At 41.8% G+C, this 14449-nt stretch overlaps 2 protein-coding genes across 2 annotated transcripts; both read right to left on the reverse strand.

The window, feature by feature from the left end:
• Window positions 1-714: 714 nt before the first annotated feature.
• LOC143342057 (uncharacterized) lies at window positions 715-7041 on the reverse strand. The gene is made up of 4 exons (XM_076765539.1): window positions 7008-7041; window positions 6729-6933; window positions 3544-3991; window positions 715-3450 (listed from the first exon to the last, which is right to left on the reverse strand). The coding sequence occupies exons 1-4, from the start codon at window positions 7039-7041 to the stop codon at window positions 715-717; spliced, it is 3423 nt and encodes a 1140-aa protein (XP_076621654.1).
• A 1526-nt stretch (window positions 7042-8567) lies between these two features.
• LOC143341981 (beta-hexosaminidase subunit beta) lies at window positions 8568-14219 on the reverse strand. Its single transcript, XM_076765441.1, has 7 exons — window positions 13832-14219; window positions 12826-13054; window positions 11812-11933; window positions 11118-11490; window positions 10486-10778; window positions 9927-10186; window positions 8568-8958 (listed from the first exon to the last, which is right to left on the reverse strand). Exons 1-7 carry the CDS (start codon window positions 14018-14020, stop codon window positions 8781-8783), a joined length of 1644 nt encoding a protein of 547 aa, XP_076621556.1. The 5' UTR covers window positions 14021-14219; the 3' UTR covers window positions 8568-8780.
• Window positions 14220-14449: the final 230 nt, after the last annotated feature.

Genomic DNA, 14449 nt, shown 5'->3' on the forward strand with positions numbered 1-14449 from the left:
CGTTACAGACAAAAGAAACAATTCATGCGCTTGAAGTGTCTAAATTAATTACTTTCGAATATTCTGCATCTATATCGTGATCACACCTTTTACTTAACATCGATGAACGATGGCGTTTTTATGGTTTACAATCGCAAGTTATCGAAGAACCAAATATACAGGGATGGGGGCCACTTCGTCAGTGAATAGTATTCTATTGGCAGACAGCAATTTGCTGATGAGAACGAAACGAAAATGGCGCAGACAATGGGGAAGAAGAAGAAAAACTAGCAATTCTAGCAACGAAGATGCGCTTGTCGTTGAAAGGGAACAACTACCTACGATGAATGGGGAAATGTTTCTGGGAATCTTTGTCGCTGATCAATGCCGTCAAACAATAATAAATGCTTCCCTGAAATAGAAAAACTTGGGAGTTTCAGAGAAGCAATCAAATATAAATTTTAATACGAATGCATGTTACGCGACACTGCAAGATTAAACGACCCAGCACTTTATTCGCAAAAAAAAGAAACTACAAAATCATAAAACACAAACTGCATCCTTCGAACTCGTCGGGACGTCGCCCTACGACTTCGAACGACGCGGTTCATTACAAATTACACAATTAAAAAACAGGTATACAAAATACGTATCGAAAAGTGCACGTAAAGCGTAAAGTAAAAAATTGATCGAAACAGCGGATGATCGAAGACCTTCGTACGGTTTCTTCCATCATCAGTACATCGTCGGGGCTTGCAAATGTCTGCTCGTGATTAGAGTTTCCGGCGACACGAATTGCGTGTTCGGTATGTAGTCCTGTTTTCTGGCCAAGTACCTCACACCCCCGATGGTTCTGGCCTCGTGGATGTCAGGTTGGCTGTAATGCATACCCTGGAATGACATTTTACCCTCGGCCATTTGCCCGTCCATCTGACCGTTCAAATTTACATAGGCGTCGCCGCCAGCTCGATCGAAGCTTCCCTTGGTTTTAACGTCGGATCTCTGAACTGATCCTATGTCACCTTCGCCATTGTTCCTGGCAAGATTCCTCGTGTTCTGATAGTATTGCTGCATCTGCTGATAGTGCAGAGGGTGAGCACTCTCGAACCTGAACGGCATCACGTTGCCCCGTGACGCCATTGGATTCTTCTCGTTGTATGGAATCACGTTCGCCACGTTGTGTCCTGGCAGCTGCTGTTGAACGGCAGAAGTCTGTTGATCCATGGCTACCGTTCCATTTTCTCGTTCAGCCTGGACGCTGTAACAGTTACGCGGATTGGTCAATTTCTGTCTGGGATACTCCCTCATGAAATCATGCTCCACTTTGTTCGCGTTCGAGAAACGCTGCGTGGCAGGGTTGTTCGGATTCCTGGTGTTCTCCAGACCATTGGCGGACACTTTCCTCGGCGACGGTTCGTAGCTAGACATTATGAGTCGCTCTCGTAGCTCCTCCTCTATCTCAGAACGATCTTGTATTCCGTTCAGTCTGACCGGAGGCTTCCTCGAGACCAAGTTGCTCAAATAGTCCAGCTCTTTCTTGACATCCGCCGACGTATGAATGTTCTCCAGCTGCTTTCGCAGCACTTGCGGATCTTGCAATCCGTTGTTGCGTTTCTGCGGGCGAATCTGTTCCTTGTACAAACGCATTTTCAGGAGACTGGACGGCTCTGTCGTTGGTTTATTCTCTTGATGCACCGAAGGATCGTTTGCTGAATGGACTTGAGTCTGATTTTGTTGCGGGTTATTCTGATAGATCTGTTGATACTGCTGGAACTGAGATTGTTGTTGTTGATGAGGATACTGTACATATTGATAGTTGGGAACATTTTGCTGATAGGGGTAATACTGATAGTTCATCATAGGTGAGTTGGGATTCGGTTTCCCAGTGTTCCTTGGAACCGTATTAGGTTGATCGTACATATTGTTGTAAGGCTGTGAATTCATATGCTGGTAGAACTGATTCTGTTGTTGATTCACGAGTTGAACAGGAACCTGCATATTGGACGTTTCGTTCAGCTGCTGTTGCGTTTCTTCCAATTGCTGACGTTCTTTCTGCTTTTGTTCCTCGTGCATCTTCTCCAGCTCCATGTAAGACAGACGCGGTGGCGTCAGATGAATCATCCACTCTGGCTTTTCGTCTATCTGTGTCCTTCTGCGAGCGATGGCCACTGGTATCTTGACCTCCCCTGCCTCGTCCTGTCGTCGAATCTCCTGGATGTACTCCAGCTGTTTCCGTTGCTCGCTCAACAACGTCTCGAACTGTCTTCTCATCACGTCCACGGGTATTCTTTGCTGTTTCATCGTGGCCACCAGTTTCTCCTGGTCGCGTATCATGCCAGCGGTGAACGGCAGTTTCGGCTTGACGCTTTGAGCAACTGGATTCTCCGCAACTGGTTGAGGATTAGGTTGCAGAGCTTGCTGATTAAATCCAGGCTGACTGTAGGCCATCAAGTTCTGCTGACTGGTCGCGTTCCCTTGTGCAGGATTTCTGTACAATTGCTGATGTTGAGGAGCAGATTGGTACCGTGGCGCTAATTGCTGCTGTTGATTCTGCGCCCCAAAGTACGGTTGATTGCTGTCGATGACGTCCACGCTGAAAGGCTTCAACTGAGCCTTCACGCTCGAATACTCGGCCACTTGATTGTTTCTTGCCCACCCGTTCTGAGGATTCATCGCGTAGTCCAGGTCCCTCTGATGCACTGGATAGTTCTGTTGAACCTGACCCATCGCTCTCGACGTTTTCAACTGGTTCGTCGTCGCGTCTTGAGGCGACGTCATCCTCTGCGCGCTATACTGATGATTTCTGTAATAGCTAGGTGTTCCTGGGATTGCTTGCATAGCTTGTTGGTTGTTCATCATTCGCATCTGATACTGCATCGCTCGTTGCTGCAGTTGTTGCTGTTGAGCCATGGTCTGTTGCATCTGTTGATAGACCTGCTGAGGATTCGGGGCATTCGCGAAGGGAGACACGTAGTTATAGTTCTGGACACTCGGTTGGGGTTGGTGATTACTGTTCGACGGGTTCGCCGCGTTGGAGACCACGGATGCCTGCGACTGCTGGTGCCCTGAACCATTGTTCGTCACCAGTTGCCTGTACAACGTTGCGTTTCGACCGCCAACCGGTTGTTTGTCGTAGTTAGGACACTCGGTACTGTTCTCCTCGGGTTTGGTTCTCTCCTGATCCGACACAGGTCCTACGTTACTCGCAGACTGTTGCACGAACGGTTGGGGTGCTGTTATAGTCTGAGTGGGACCGCGAAAGGGTAAATGAGGATCGTAGGCATTGTTTTGCGGAGAGTATTCGTAGGATCCATGTGGCACGAACGGACGATGCACCCGACCGTTGATGACTTGTTGGGGCAGCGTGCACTCGGAGTTTGGGCTCGTCTCTCCAATCTGATGGATCGCCCGATGAGGAACAACTTGTTGCTGGCTCACGGTATGCATGCTCTGTAAAGTGATTCGTTTGTACTTCATTTTAAACCGTACTAAAATTAATGCTTACTAACGTATCAGGTTGTAAATTAAATTTCACCAATTTTAGAATAATATCGATAAGTATACTTGATGCTGACGATGTTGCTGCAACGGTTGCGCGATGGCCGCCGCGTCACCTTGCCCATTGTTCTGACTCTGATCAGAGGCTCCTGTCACGTACAGGTTGCCAGCTTCTCGGGGATTTTGCTGCACGATAACAGCGCCGATAGGATCGAGGAAGAATGGCGAGGGGGTTTCCAACTTTTTGATTTTCTCGGCCGGGAAGTATTTCAGTCTCGGCGAGGAACAGGATCGCAGGTCCCTGCACCTGTCCTGAGAGGTGAACCTGGTTTTTGGGAGACACGCGTCGGTGGTCTTGGTCGCCGTGGCCGTTTGCTCCACGCACGGAAGGTTTTGCGTGGAGGGTGATTTCTCGGCTTTCGGTTGCATCTGCTGCATCCTCGCGCGCAGGCTGGACGCGCTTGGACGCCTCGCTGGCGCCTTTTGATTGACATTTCTGTCCACCGAAGCTTTCCTGGATAGACAAGTTTTCTAGATTTCGAGACTAGTAATTTAATAACTTACTCATCTCTGAATAGTCTAAAAATAAAACATTGATCGCATAGATAATTTCACGGATCAATATTCGGTAAGAACGATACGACTGAGAAGTTCGACGACTCGAAAATAAAAAATTAATCTGTTTCGTAGGAAATATCGTAGTGCATATATGTCGATTAAACGTTTTCCGTTACACAATTTAAAATCGAGGCTATGCTGTCTTACCTCTTGCTCATGGTTCTTTGAAATTTTGCTTCGAATCTCGATTGTGGTCAGAGAAACATCGTCCAAGGTGGTTCAGGTAATTTTTTATCGCGGATTTTGCATTACCGTCGGATAGGAAACTCCGATCAGTCAGGTTTCACCGGGGTTTTAAAGACCAGAGCGAAAAATTGACGAGACAGTGGTCTGGGTTGCCATGGGCACGTCTTGAGGTACGTTCTCGATTCGGATTTCATTCGCAGTTCGCGCGAGAATGTTCTGCTAACTTCGTTCTTGTGTTAAACTGGTAGCAAAATTACGTTCCGCGATTCGAATCTGACGGATTATGCGATGCAATTAGTCGCGTAATTTGAAGCATGAAACTGGGAGCAAGCTACTTTGAGACATTTTGAACTCGAATTTCTCTCCGAGATCATAATTTCGTTTATTTAAACGTGTCACTTTGCGAAAAACAAGAGAAATAAACGAGAATACGCAACGATGCTTAAGAATAAATGAGGAAGCAACGTCACGCGATAATTCCTTGGTACAGCTTTCAAATACGTAAATAGTTGTTCTGCAATTGTTTAAATACATTATGTAAAGCAACAACTCCTGAATTTAAAACTTATCTGAATTTAACATCGAGGATGCAATTGAAGAAAATTCTTAAGACTTAAACGTGATTTCAATATTTTACTCTTTTTATTGAATATCGTTTACAAGAAGCACACACCAATGCGTCATCGTCGGTTACAACAAAAGCGTAGCTGCATTCTATTCCGAATTAGCGTAATCTCATTTGTCAGTGTCGATGAATTTTCGATTTCGATGAAATAAACTTTGAAGAATTTCCTCTCTCGAATGTGACACGACCGGATCAGTCGTTTCGCCGCCGCAACGATACCAAAATCTTGACAACGTGACTTGATTCATAAAAAAAAAAATCACAGTAAAAAAAATGAATGGTACCTGCTTTCTATTGCGAGCAACCCGCCAAAACGCTGACGCGCGTCGTGATCGCGTTCGAGGATTCGTTAATAGGTTTCGAAAAGTGTGTCGAAGCGTTTTCAGAAAGTGAGTTTCGTTTGGCTGCCGCTGTCGGGCCTTGTTTCGCGAGATCACATATTTTTAGGGGGGGAAAAATACGTATCGAAGCAACGCAGAGTCAAACAACGGTGCTCGCCAGAGCCGAACTTCGACGAAATCCGCATTATCGGAAATTGTAAATCGACATTGACAAATGAATTCCCTCGTCGATTAAAATTTTTAACGAGGAACGAGAGTATCAATTCAACAATAATGGTTACAGCTTGCTGTAAATTGACGGACGCGTATCGTACTTATCGCGAATCAATGATTCCACCATTATCGGATAAACGCATCGTTAAAAATCATTTTCGTACGTTTCGGGTAGTCGACATTAATCGAGATTTATAATTCGTCACTTTGGGAAAGACCGTCCGGGAATAAATGTTTAAAATAAACAATACCAAGTTCGGGTTAGACATAAATCGATTCGCTTAATTGGAACGTAAAAATTTGGCGCTAAGACACGTTCGAGTATAGTCGAATCCAGGATTAAGGCTGATCGGGGTAGTCACATCGCGAGTTTAGTGAAACTTCTGATTCAGGAAACTGGCAGTAATCGGGAATTTAGTCGAGACGTGGTTCAATTCGTGTATCTTAAGATTTCTTTCTGTTCCTTGGAGTTTCACAAATCCCAAAGACTCTTTTAAAAAAAAATCTTGAAGATGTTTAAGCGTTAATCACGTTCGTTGGTGTTTCGTCCAATGGGTCTTCTGAAATCGGAAGAGTAATTTCAGTAACTTAATTCGATATTAAATTTGATGCTCAATTATTTTCACTTTGATAGAATTCGCGTGTTATTAATTTACTATCACTCGTGTGAGCTTATAAAGATTAAGAATCACTGTCTAAATTACGTTGGACACGGATGCGTTGGTCGAAATTCATATCTGTCGTCATAATGATTTTTCCTCATATCCGGCCGTCGTCCTCGTTGGATCGAGCAATATTATCTCTTGACATTGCACATGGAATACTGCATTTCGAGCATTAGATTCAATATGCCACTAGCAAGAGTGATAGGGCACTATGTAAAGAAAACAAACAGGATATTAGAATTTATTTTTATAAGTATTATACAGTACTACAGTATTTTGTATATTCTGGTCCAGATGGTCGTCTTCGAGATGAATTATGAGGTTTTAGGAAAAAATTCCAAGTAATTATTTTCGACATTCCTATTAAATATATTTTATTTCCACATAATGAAAAGCATGTATTGATTAAGATTGCTACAAATATAGTGTGGTGTTAAACCTATATTAACCCCGTTAATGTTATAACTTATGATTTTCTCCTTGACACATTATGGGCACATTATTTCGCGAGAAAATGCAATAATTTAGGAGTCGTATTTTTAGACCTTATGGACCAGAATACGTTCTCAGCGTCGAAGATTAATGCTATTATGAAGAACTAACTGCAGGATGGTCGACAAGGCGAGCAAGGTGGAGGCGTGGGTGGTGGGCAGGGCATACAGGGAACCAGTTTCTTGGTACAAACGTACGTAACAACCGGTCGAGGAGGGGGACAGGGCGGCGGGGGTGGATGACAGGTCACGACCACCTTCGGTGGACAAGGAAGCGGGCAACACGGTGGACAGGGCGGACAAGGCCGTAGGTAAACCTAATTTTGGAACGTTATTAAGTTAGTCACTATGACAAGAACGCGTAAGCTTAATAGATTTACATAGCAATTACATCGACTGTAGTCAAGTTTCAGTTTTCCTTTCATCTCTGACGATCATTTTTAACAGTGCCTCGAAAGCATCGTCAGAGATGCTTTCTTGATTCTGAAAATTACTGCTTTTCGCGTTCGAGTTCCAGAGTGTGTTTTATGCAGGATTATAAAATAAAAGGGTTCGTGATTTCTAGGACAGACGGTAGTTACCAAACGGAGCTGAGAGTTTTTAATAGACAGGGGTCGAAAAATGAATATTTATAAAGTTAAGAAGAATTTGGTGTTTCTTTTTGGCTTATTCTTTCGTCGACACTCACTGCTGTTCTAGTTGGTTTAGGGGGACACCGTGGTGGGCAGGATGGTCTGCACACAACACAGGGTGAACAGCAGGGTGGTGGTGGTGAATAACATGGTGGTGGTGGTGAACAACATGGTGATGGTAAACAACAAGGCGATGGAGAACAACAAGGTGGTTTTATACAACTGGGAACGCTTCCGCAGCACCCCCTGTACGAGAGAAATAAAAATATTTGAACAACTAACAAAATATTTACAGTAGGTCGCATAAATATTCGATATCAGTAGGAAAATATATCTATTTTTGTGTTGGTCACCTGCATCACATATCAAAATCATTGAAATCGGTGAAGTAGCCTTTGGAATTGCTTGAACTTTAACACGTCTTTTCCAAAGATCAATTTGAAGCTATCATTTTTATACTGTTTAACTTTCGGTTATTATTCATTTTTATCTGTATCGCGGTATAACTTGTAATAACTTTGATCCCTCGAAGGAAGAATATTTAAACAAACTTGTGATTAACAGTTTCAAATGGGAATTTTAATCATCAATTATCTCGTTAGTCCGAATTATGCTGTTTTATACCGAGCTTCGATGAATTTTATTCCACGTAAAAGTTTTATTCAGCGTCGGATTTTCTTAAATCAATGCGATCGGTGATCGAACTCTACGGATTTAATAAGAGATAAGACGCGAATTTACTTGGTCATCACGGCGCCAGCGGAACACTCTCGTGGATAGTGGAATTATGTCGACATTTCCACCGGAGATCCATAAACCCGTGGACTGTCATCAAACCGTCGATGATGGATGAGCCCCTATCCAACGAGAGACGACGGCATTAGTGTGCTTCAGGATCGTTCGTGGTCACTTGAAATTTTACTGGTAATGATCGAGAAATGGCGATACGATGCAAATTGTTTTACTTGTTTTGCTCGTACGTTGCCCAGGCGATTCGATCTTCTATTATTCAAACGTTCGATTTAATAGTTAAACGAGGAGGCAGCGATTTCCTGGTACGTTTCGTTCATCGAGAAAATCGGAAATAAGCAGAAGATGCTTGCATTTAGAATTCCTTCGCATGAAATATTTACATGTACGTGTTCGGTACATGTAATTAATAATTAACAACAAGTATTGACGTTCTATTATACGAGCATAGAATTTTGTGCAACTGTTTGATTATTTAAAAGAGTAGAAAATTACAGGGGAGGTTCTTCATCTTATTTCAAAATTGATACATAGATGGGTTCAACAAATTAACACAGGTTTAGACGATGTTTAGAAGAATCACTTTATTTATTTACAAATCCTATAAATCAACAAGGAATTGTAAAACGATAGGAAAAAACTTGATCTGATACATTCGACAGAGTCAGAATTGTGCAAATTTATACGATTTCTTTCCGACGAGTTATACGTTGCATTTAGAATAAGTGCGCGGGAAGCGAATTTCTAGAGTTTGGAAAGTGGACGTTTTCATCGATCCTCTGTCATGTCACGCAAAATCCAGGTCCATTTGGTGGTTGAGCAGGAATCCCGCGTCTGTTCATGCGGCAAGCGTGTTCTTCTAGTCGCTGGGCAGCTTTGTTCTCGTCCTGTCTGTTGTTGCTCCAAAGACGTTCCGCGACTGCGCTGGCTCGTGGCCATATTCTAGGATGCACGTTGTTCCTGAAAAAGAAATCGCATAACGATTCTAAAAATCTATCACTTTAGTACTCAATGTCAAGGATTTCTTTCAATCCACTGTCTTAGAATAGTCTAACAACGCGCATTAAAATAGCAAAACTTTAGACGCATGCAGTTCCAAAACTACTAGTGTTTTATCAATAATTGAGGCGTCGTTAGAAACGACAAAACCTCCCCTTTAAAATGGCTTTTGGTTTTTGTCGATCCGGCTTTTCGTTTTCGAGATATCGTAATTTATGTAAAGGGGTAATTTTTAAAATTCCGCTCTCCGTCTTACGAAAGCCCATTAACGCGTATTAAAAATACTAAAAGTTTAGACGCGTGCAGTTCCGAAACTACTAGTGTTTTATAAATAATCGAGCCACTGTTAGAAGCGGCAAAGCCTCCCCTTTAAAATGGCTCTTGGTTTTTGTCGATCCGACTTCCCGTTTTCGAGATATCGTAATTTATATAAAAGGTAATTTTTCTAATTTGACTATCTTTGTCTCCGTCTGACGCGTCGCGCCGGATCTCTCTTTCTCGTACGTGACTCGTGACCGAGTGGCCGAGTGACCTAGTTTCTCCGAGTCACGTGCGGTCAACGGCCTTGACAAGGCCGTAGTAAACAAACGCTTCGGACCCTTATATCTCCGAAACTAGCCACTGCATCGACTCGAAATTAAAATCGTCATATCTCCGGAACTAATTAAGCTATCGACTGGTTCGAACGCTCATTTTAAAGGATGTTTCATCCTCTATCATATGAATATATAAATTATTATTATTTATGCTGTCTTCCATGTTTATTTTGACATTTACTGTGACTCTGCATACCCAAAGTAGTTTCAGCAATTCCTATTGATTATACGACTGAAAATGAATTAAAATTTTCGTACAGGGTGTTCGCGTAATTTCTAGTCAGCATTTTTTCGTAAATTAAAATTATTCTTGGCAAAGGAAGCGACGTGTACCTGTCGACGAATTCTCCCCACATACAGGCCTCTCCGCCGAGCATCAAATGTTTTACATTCGATGCGCCATTAAACGAGAGCGGATCGCATTTATAAAACTTCTTCCAATCGCCACCGCCAGCAATGTGATCTAGATACCAGCATGCTGACAGCAACACCGGATGTCCCGCTTTGGTCGCGTTTTCGAGTTCCTTTGACCAGAGTCCCGTCCACACGTGGACCACTGTGGTGTTTGGCAGAGCGACGCCGTTGTCGAACACCTGCCGGATTGAAGTCCAATGTTAGCATAACTGAAATTCTAATACGTTCGACGAACTTCTATCTCGAATTTGATGTAAAATTCGACGGTGTTTTGCAATGACTGCAAATAGTCACGAAATTTATTTCACTAAATTTTTGTCAAGGCAATTATTTTAAAAAAATATAAAAAAAAAATGGTCTGCTTGTGCATTTGTAATAAGCCTGGTTTAAGAAACCCGACGCTTAGTTTCTATGTTAGTAGACAGTACTCTCAAGCAATTCGCTTCAAGGATAGTTACAATACACAAGAGACATTTACCTCTTGCCACACAATGGAATTTGCTTGCAGCGAATCGGTGATCTGAAGAAGCTTGGATATGTATTCTCCCTCAAGGCGCGCGTAATTCCTGGATATATTGTGCGCATTCATGTACGCGTTGACTTCAGGATTGCTCTTCCAACAATCAAAAGGCACCTCGTCGCCGCCCAGATGGACATATTGATCTGGAAATACCTGCACGATCTCGGAGAATAGATTTCGCAGGAAGTCGTAGAGATTGGAGTTCGTCGGATTCATAGGGCCCAATTTGCCGTTTAGATTGCCCTTCGCATCTGATATGAGATAAGATATCAAATGTAGGATATTACCTTCAAATTGGCGATACTTTAACGTGCAATAAGACAGAATTTTATGCCTTTTCCCTTATAGTCTCATAACTTGGTACGTTTTAAATTAGTACTTTTCAAAGTGGAACATTTTTAGTGTCATACTGTCCATTAAATTAGAATGTCCTTAGTTTTTAACGGGGCGCTCGTATAAATCTTTGAAATGTTATCAATTTTTTAAATGTTTTCCTTTTACTTGAGAAAGTGTAATTTATGGACAACGGACGTTCAAATAATTAACAAATATTTATGGAACTGTAGTATTATAAGTTAGATTGAGATTACCGTAACAAGGAGTCAATAGCTCGGGATAAGCCAAACCCCATGACCTGGTATGTCCAGGGGTATCGAATTCCGGCATTACTCGAATGCCCCTCAACCTGGCGTAGTCAACGATCGTCTGGATATCGTTTGGGGTATATATCATCGAGGGATGATACGCTCCCTTGGCGGATAATGTCGGATAGCTGTAGCTCTGATACGGGAAGCTGTTGTCGTCGACGATGTGCCAGTGTAGAACGTTCATTTTGTTGTATGACATTGCGTTCAGAGTCAGCAATATGTCGGGAATGGGCAAATAATGACGCGAGGTGTCCAAGAGAAGACCACGATGTGGTAGTTTTGGTCGGTCTACGATAGTCTGACATTTTATCTTCAGCTGTGGATGATGACGAGGTCATGTATAGCAAACGATATTTCTAGATAACTTTTGAATGTATGTGTTATAATTAAAATGACAGGATTTTCTATTGTGGAACTAGAAAAATTAATTTTCAAATTGAGATGTCGAGGAAAATAAATTTGGATGGACTAAAATCAAAATTTTAGTCTTGCAGAGAATTGTACGGTTTTCATTTGGCAGTGAACATGTTAAATGTGAATTTATTGGATAGTTTGAGGTTCGATTAACATAATTGTAAGAGGATAAAGTTTTAAATCGTCTTGAATCAACGCGGTAAAATATTTTGTATGTACTTACATTGGGTCTGTCACCAGCAGGGAACAGGAGTTGAGAAAAGGTTTCAAGACCTCGGAGAATTCCCCATACCGATTCAGCTGCGAGATTAGCCACAGTAGACGTCTCGTTGATGCTGAGAGTATCTGTGTAAACCAACTTGTTTGAGGTTTATTATGTGTGGTCTTCTATACGTTGAAAGTTATAGTTTCGAAGAATATTTAAACTCTTATTAGTTTGCAAATAAATTCAATTTGACTGGACGTTAGATAATACAGAACTTGGGTAAAGAACCTCTGGAAGTAGCTACGGAATTTTCGAAATCCATCTTAAACTATGGAAACCTTTTAAATTTAACATTCTCCAGACTAACCAGAATTGCTACAGAGAAAATATAATAATAAAACGAATATTCTAATCGGTAGAAAATATCATCCTTGACAAACTTAGCAACAAAGTCATTGAAAATGATTACGTGCAGCAAGGTGCGATAAGATTAAAAATGATTAAAAATGATTATAAATGATTAAAAATGATCGATGAAACGTCGTATTGTGTGCAAAAAGCTTTAAATTGATTCGACGATAGGTTATTTTGGAAGAATGTGCATGCGTATAATCGTCAGCCTCTATTGCTCTTATTAATCACTCGGTTCGACCTCGAAGTTAAACGTAATAAGAAAAGATGAAACGAGATCCAAGCTTCATTTCTGGCCTCTGTCTCAATCGACCCTGACTGTTTTAACCGGCGCGATTACTTCCATATCTTTGAATTGTGTTATTCATATTTTATTCCATATCATCAATTTACGTGTACATTCAATTTATGAAGTATCACATCTGATGTTCGTAAATAATACTTTGTACGTAATCGTGTCGTACTACTTTACGCATACGAATGTAACTTCTTCCAACGATCAAAACGAAAGAAAAGATAAACAACTTTCAATTTCTGCGAAAGGTAGAAAAGGTATCAAAACCTCGAGTATTGTGATAGTAATAATTCAGTTGCGCCTCTGTTTATTGCACGAGAACTTACATGATTCCTTCATGTACAAATGGGGCCAGTGGTTGCCATCTTTTTCGCAAGGTTCTTCTAAATAAATGTCCAGAGCAGCGAGGGTACCTTTGGCGGTGCCATTGTCCCTTCCTGGTGTGGATCTATCGTGACCATGCGAAAAGATCGCTGCTTTTCGCGCCTCCGTCAAAATGATTACTTTGTACCTTTCGATCGCGTCGACCACTATATCGCATGTCTCGCCAATGACCTGCATAATGGATTACATAATAGAATATTAAATGTGCAACAGGTGGAGATGCATTTGCGTACTGTTGGAATTCGACCAATGGACGTCAAGATTAATTTAAATTTCACAGATCGAACGAGCAATTTGTTAAATTAAATTTATTCTTAATTCTTAATTCAAAATATAAAACTATCGAGTCCAAATTTATAATTCTATTAATTTAACAAAAAATTTTGTATTTCTTGCTCGTTTTAGCATTTGGTAAAATTTGTAGAACATAGCTAGAAAAGTTCTTTGACTTCCTGGAATTAATAGTTCTCGAAATCTTCGCATTCATGAATTAGAATGAGCCACTTTATACGCGTAACATGTTTCTCCCATTCTGTGTGTGGTCTCTTTAGTTCGTGTTATCGCAAAACTAAACGCAAGGAAAAGTGGATCACACACTCGATAAAAAAAAATAATCACAGATCTAAACGCTGATTCTCATACTCATAACTTTTCACAATGAGACCTCCAAACACGGTGCAATTGCTACTCGCTCACTTCAAGACAAATTTTATATTCATTCATAAATTAACTTTCGTTACTCAGATTTCATTAACGGGGTTTTCGAACCGATTTTTAAGCAAACAAAGTCACAGGCGAAGACTAGCGAATCTAAAATTTGTATTCACTTAGACTTATTCGAACGATAGACAATGGATAAAACCCAACGTGTAACAATTTGTTTCATGGAACGGTAAAATGTTAATTGTTCAATTTTATTTTCAAATTTAATGTTCTCTCTTTACTCACGTTGAACTGGAAAACGGAGGCTCGCAGCAAGTAGAAAGAGTTGCCCATGCGTCTCAGATTGGGCATAGGCCAGGGTTCACCTTCCGTGGCCTGGGTCCAGGCACCGTAGTCCGAGTTCAAGGCGTCGGTTTGGTAGACGATCGTGGCCAGCAGCAACGGGAATAATCCCAGTCGCAGTGTCGGCCACATGTCCTTTTCGGAAGCGTTTCAGGTATTCGTGGAAAAAACGATGCGACGCCACCGAGTGGTCATCGTCTACTGAACGCGACGAACGATGCGTATGGCAAGGAGAGTGGTAACGACCTTAGTCAGCGCCACTTAACTTTCATCACTTGGCCCGAGCGGACCTGCTCACGGTCAAGTGGAAACAACCAGTCCACGGTCTAGTCGTATCCTTAAGTATATTTTTTTTCGTGGGGACCGAGACGAGACTGGACTGCAAGTGGTTAGAAAAGGCCAGGCACCATGGGACATTGACACGGCGCACAGTGGAGCCATCGCACACTGAACGCGGTAAAATGTCATTCTTAAACATTGCTCCTGTAACAAAATATTTACTAACGTATCGAGCACGCGAACCATGAGTTGGCATGATTTTTCTCATAATTTTGCAAGTTT

The sequence above is a fragment of the Colletes latitarsis genome, chromosome 5, assembly GCF_051014445.1.
Source record: "Colletes latitarsis isolate SP2378_abdomen chromosome 5, iyColLati1, whole genome shotgun sequence".
NCBI lineage: Eukaryota > Metazoa > Arthropoda > Insecta > Hymenoptera > Colletidae > Colletes > Colletes latitarsis.

Bases quoted from the DNA above. Each gene is read 5' to 3' on its own strand.
- LOC143342057 (XM_076765539.1), bottom strand. From the start codon at position 7,041: ATGAAAGGAAAACTGAAACTTGACTACAGTCGAT. The intron at 3,992-6,728 runs GTTAGTTCTTCA...TTGTCTATCCAG, and splicing joins GCCTTGTCGACCATCCTGCA to GAAAGCTTCGGTGGACAGAA. The intron at 3,451-3,543 runs GTATACTTATCG...TTTAAAATGAAG, and splicing joins AGCAACATCGTCAGCATCAA to TACAAACGAATCACTTTACA.
- LOC143341981 (XM_076765441.1), bottom strand. From the start codon at position 14,020: ATGTGGCCGACACTGCGACTGGGATTATTCCCGTTGCTGCTGGCCACG. The intron at 10,779-11,117 runs GTAATCTCAATC...ATCTCATATCAG, and splicing joins GCTATTGACTCCTTGTTACG to ATGCGAAGGGCAATCTAAAC. The intron at 8,959-9,926 runs GTACACGTCGCT...TTTCTTTTTCAG, and splicing joins TGGGGAGAATTCGTCGACAG to GAACAACGTGCATCCTAGAA.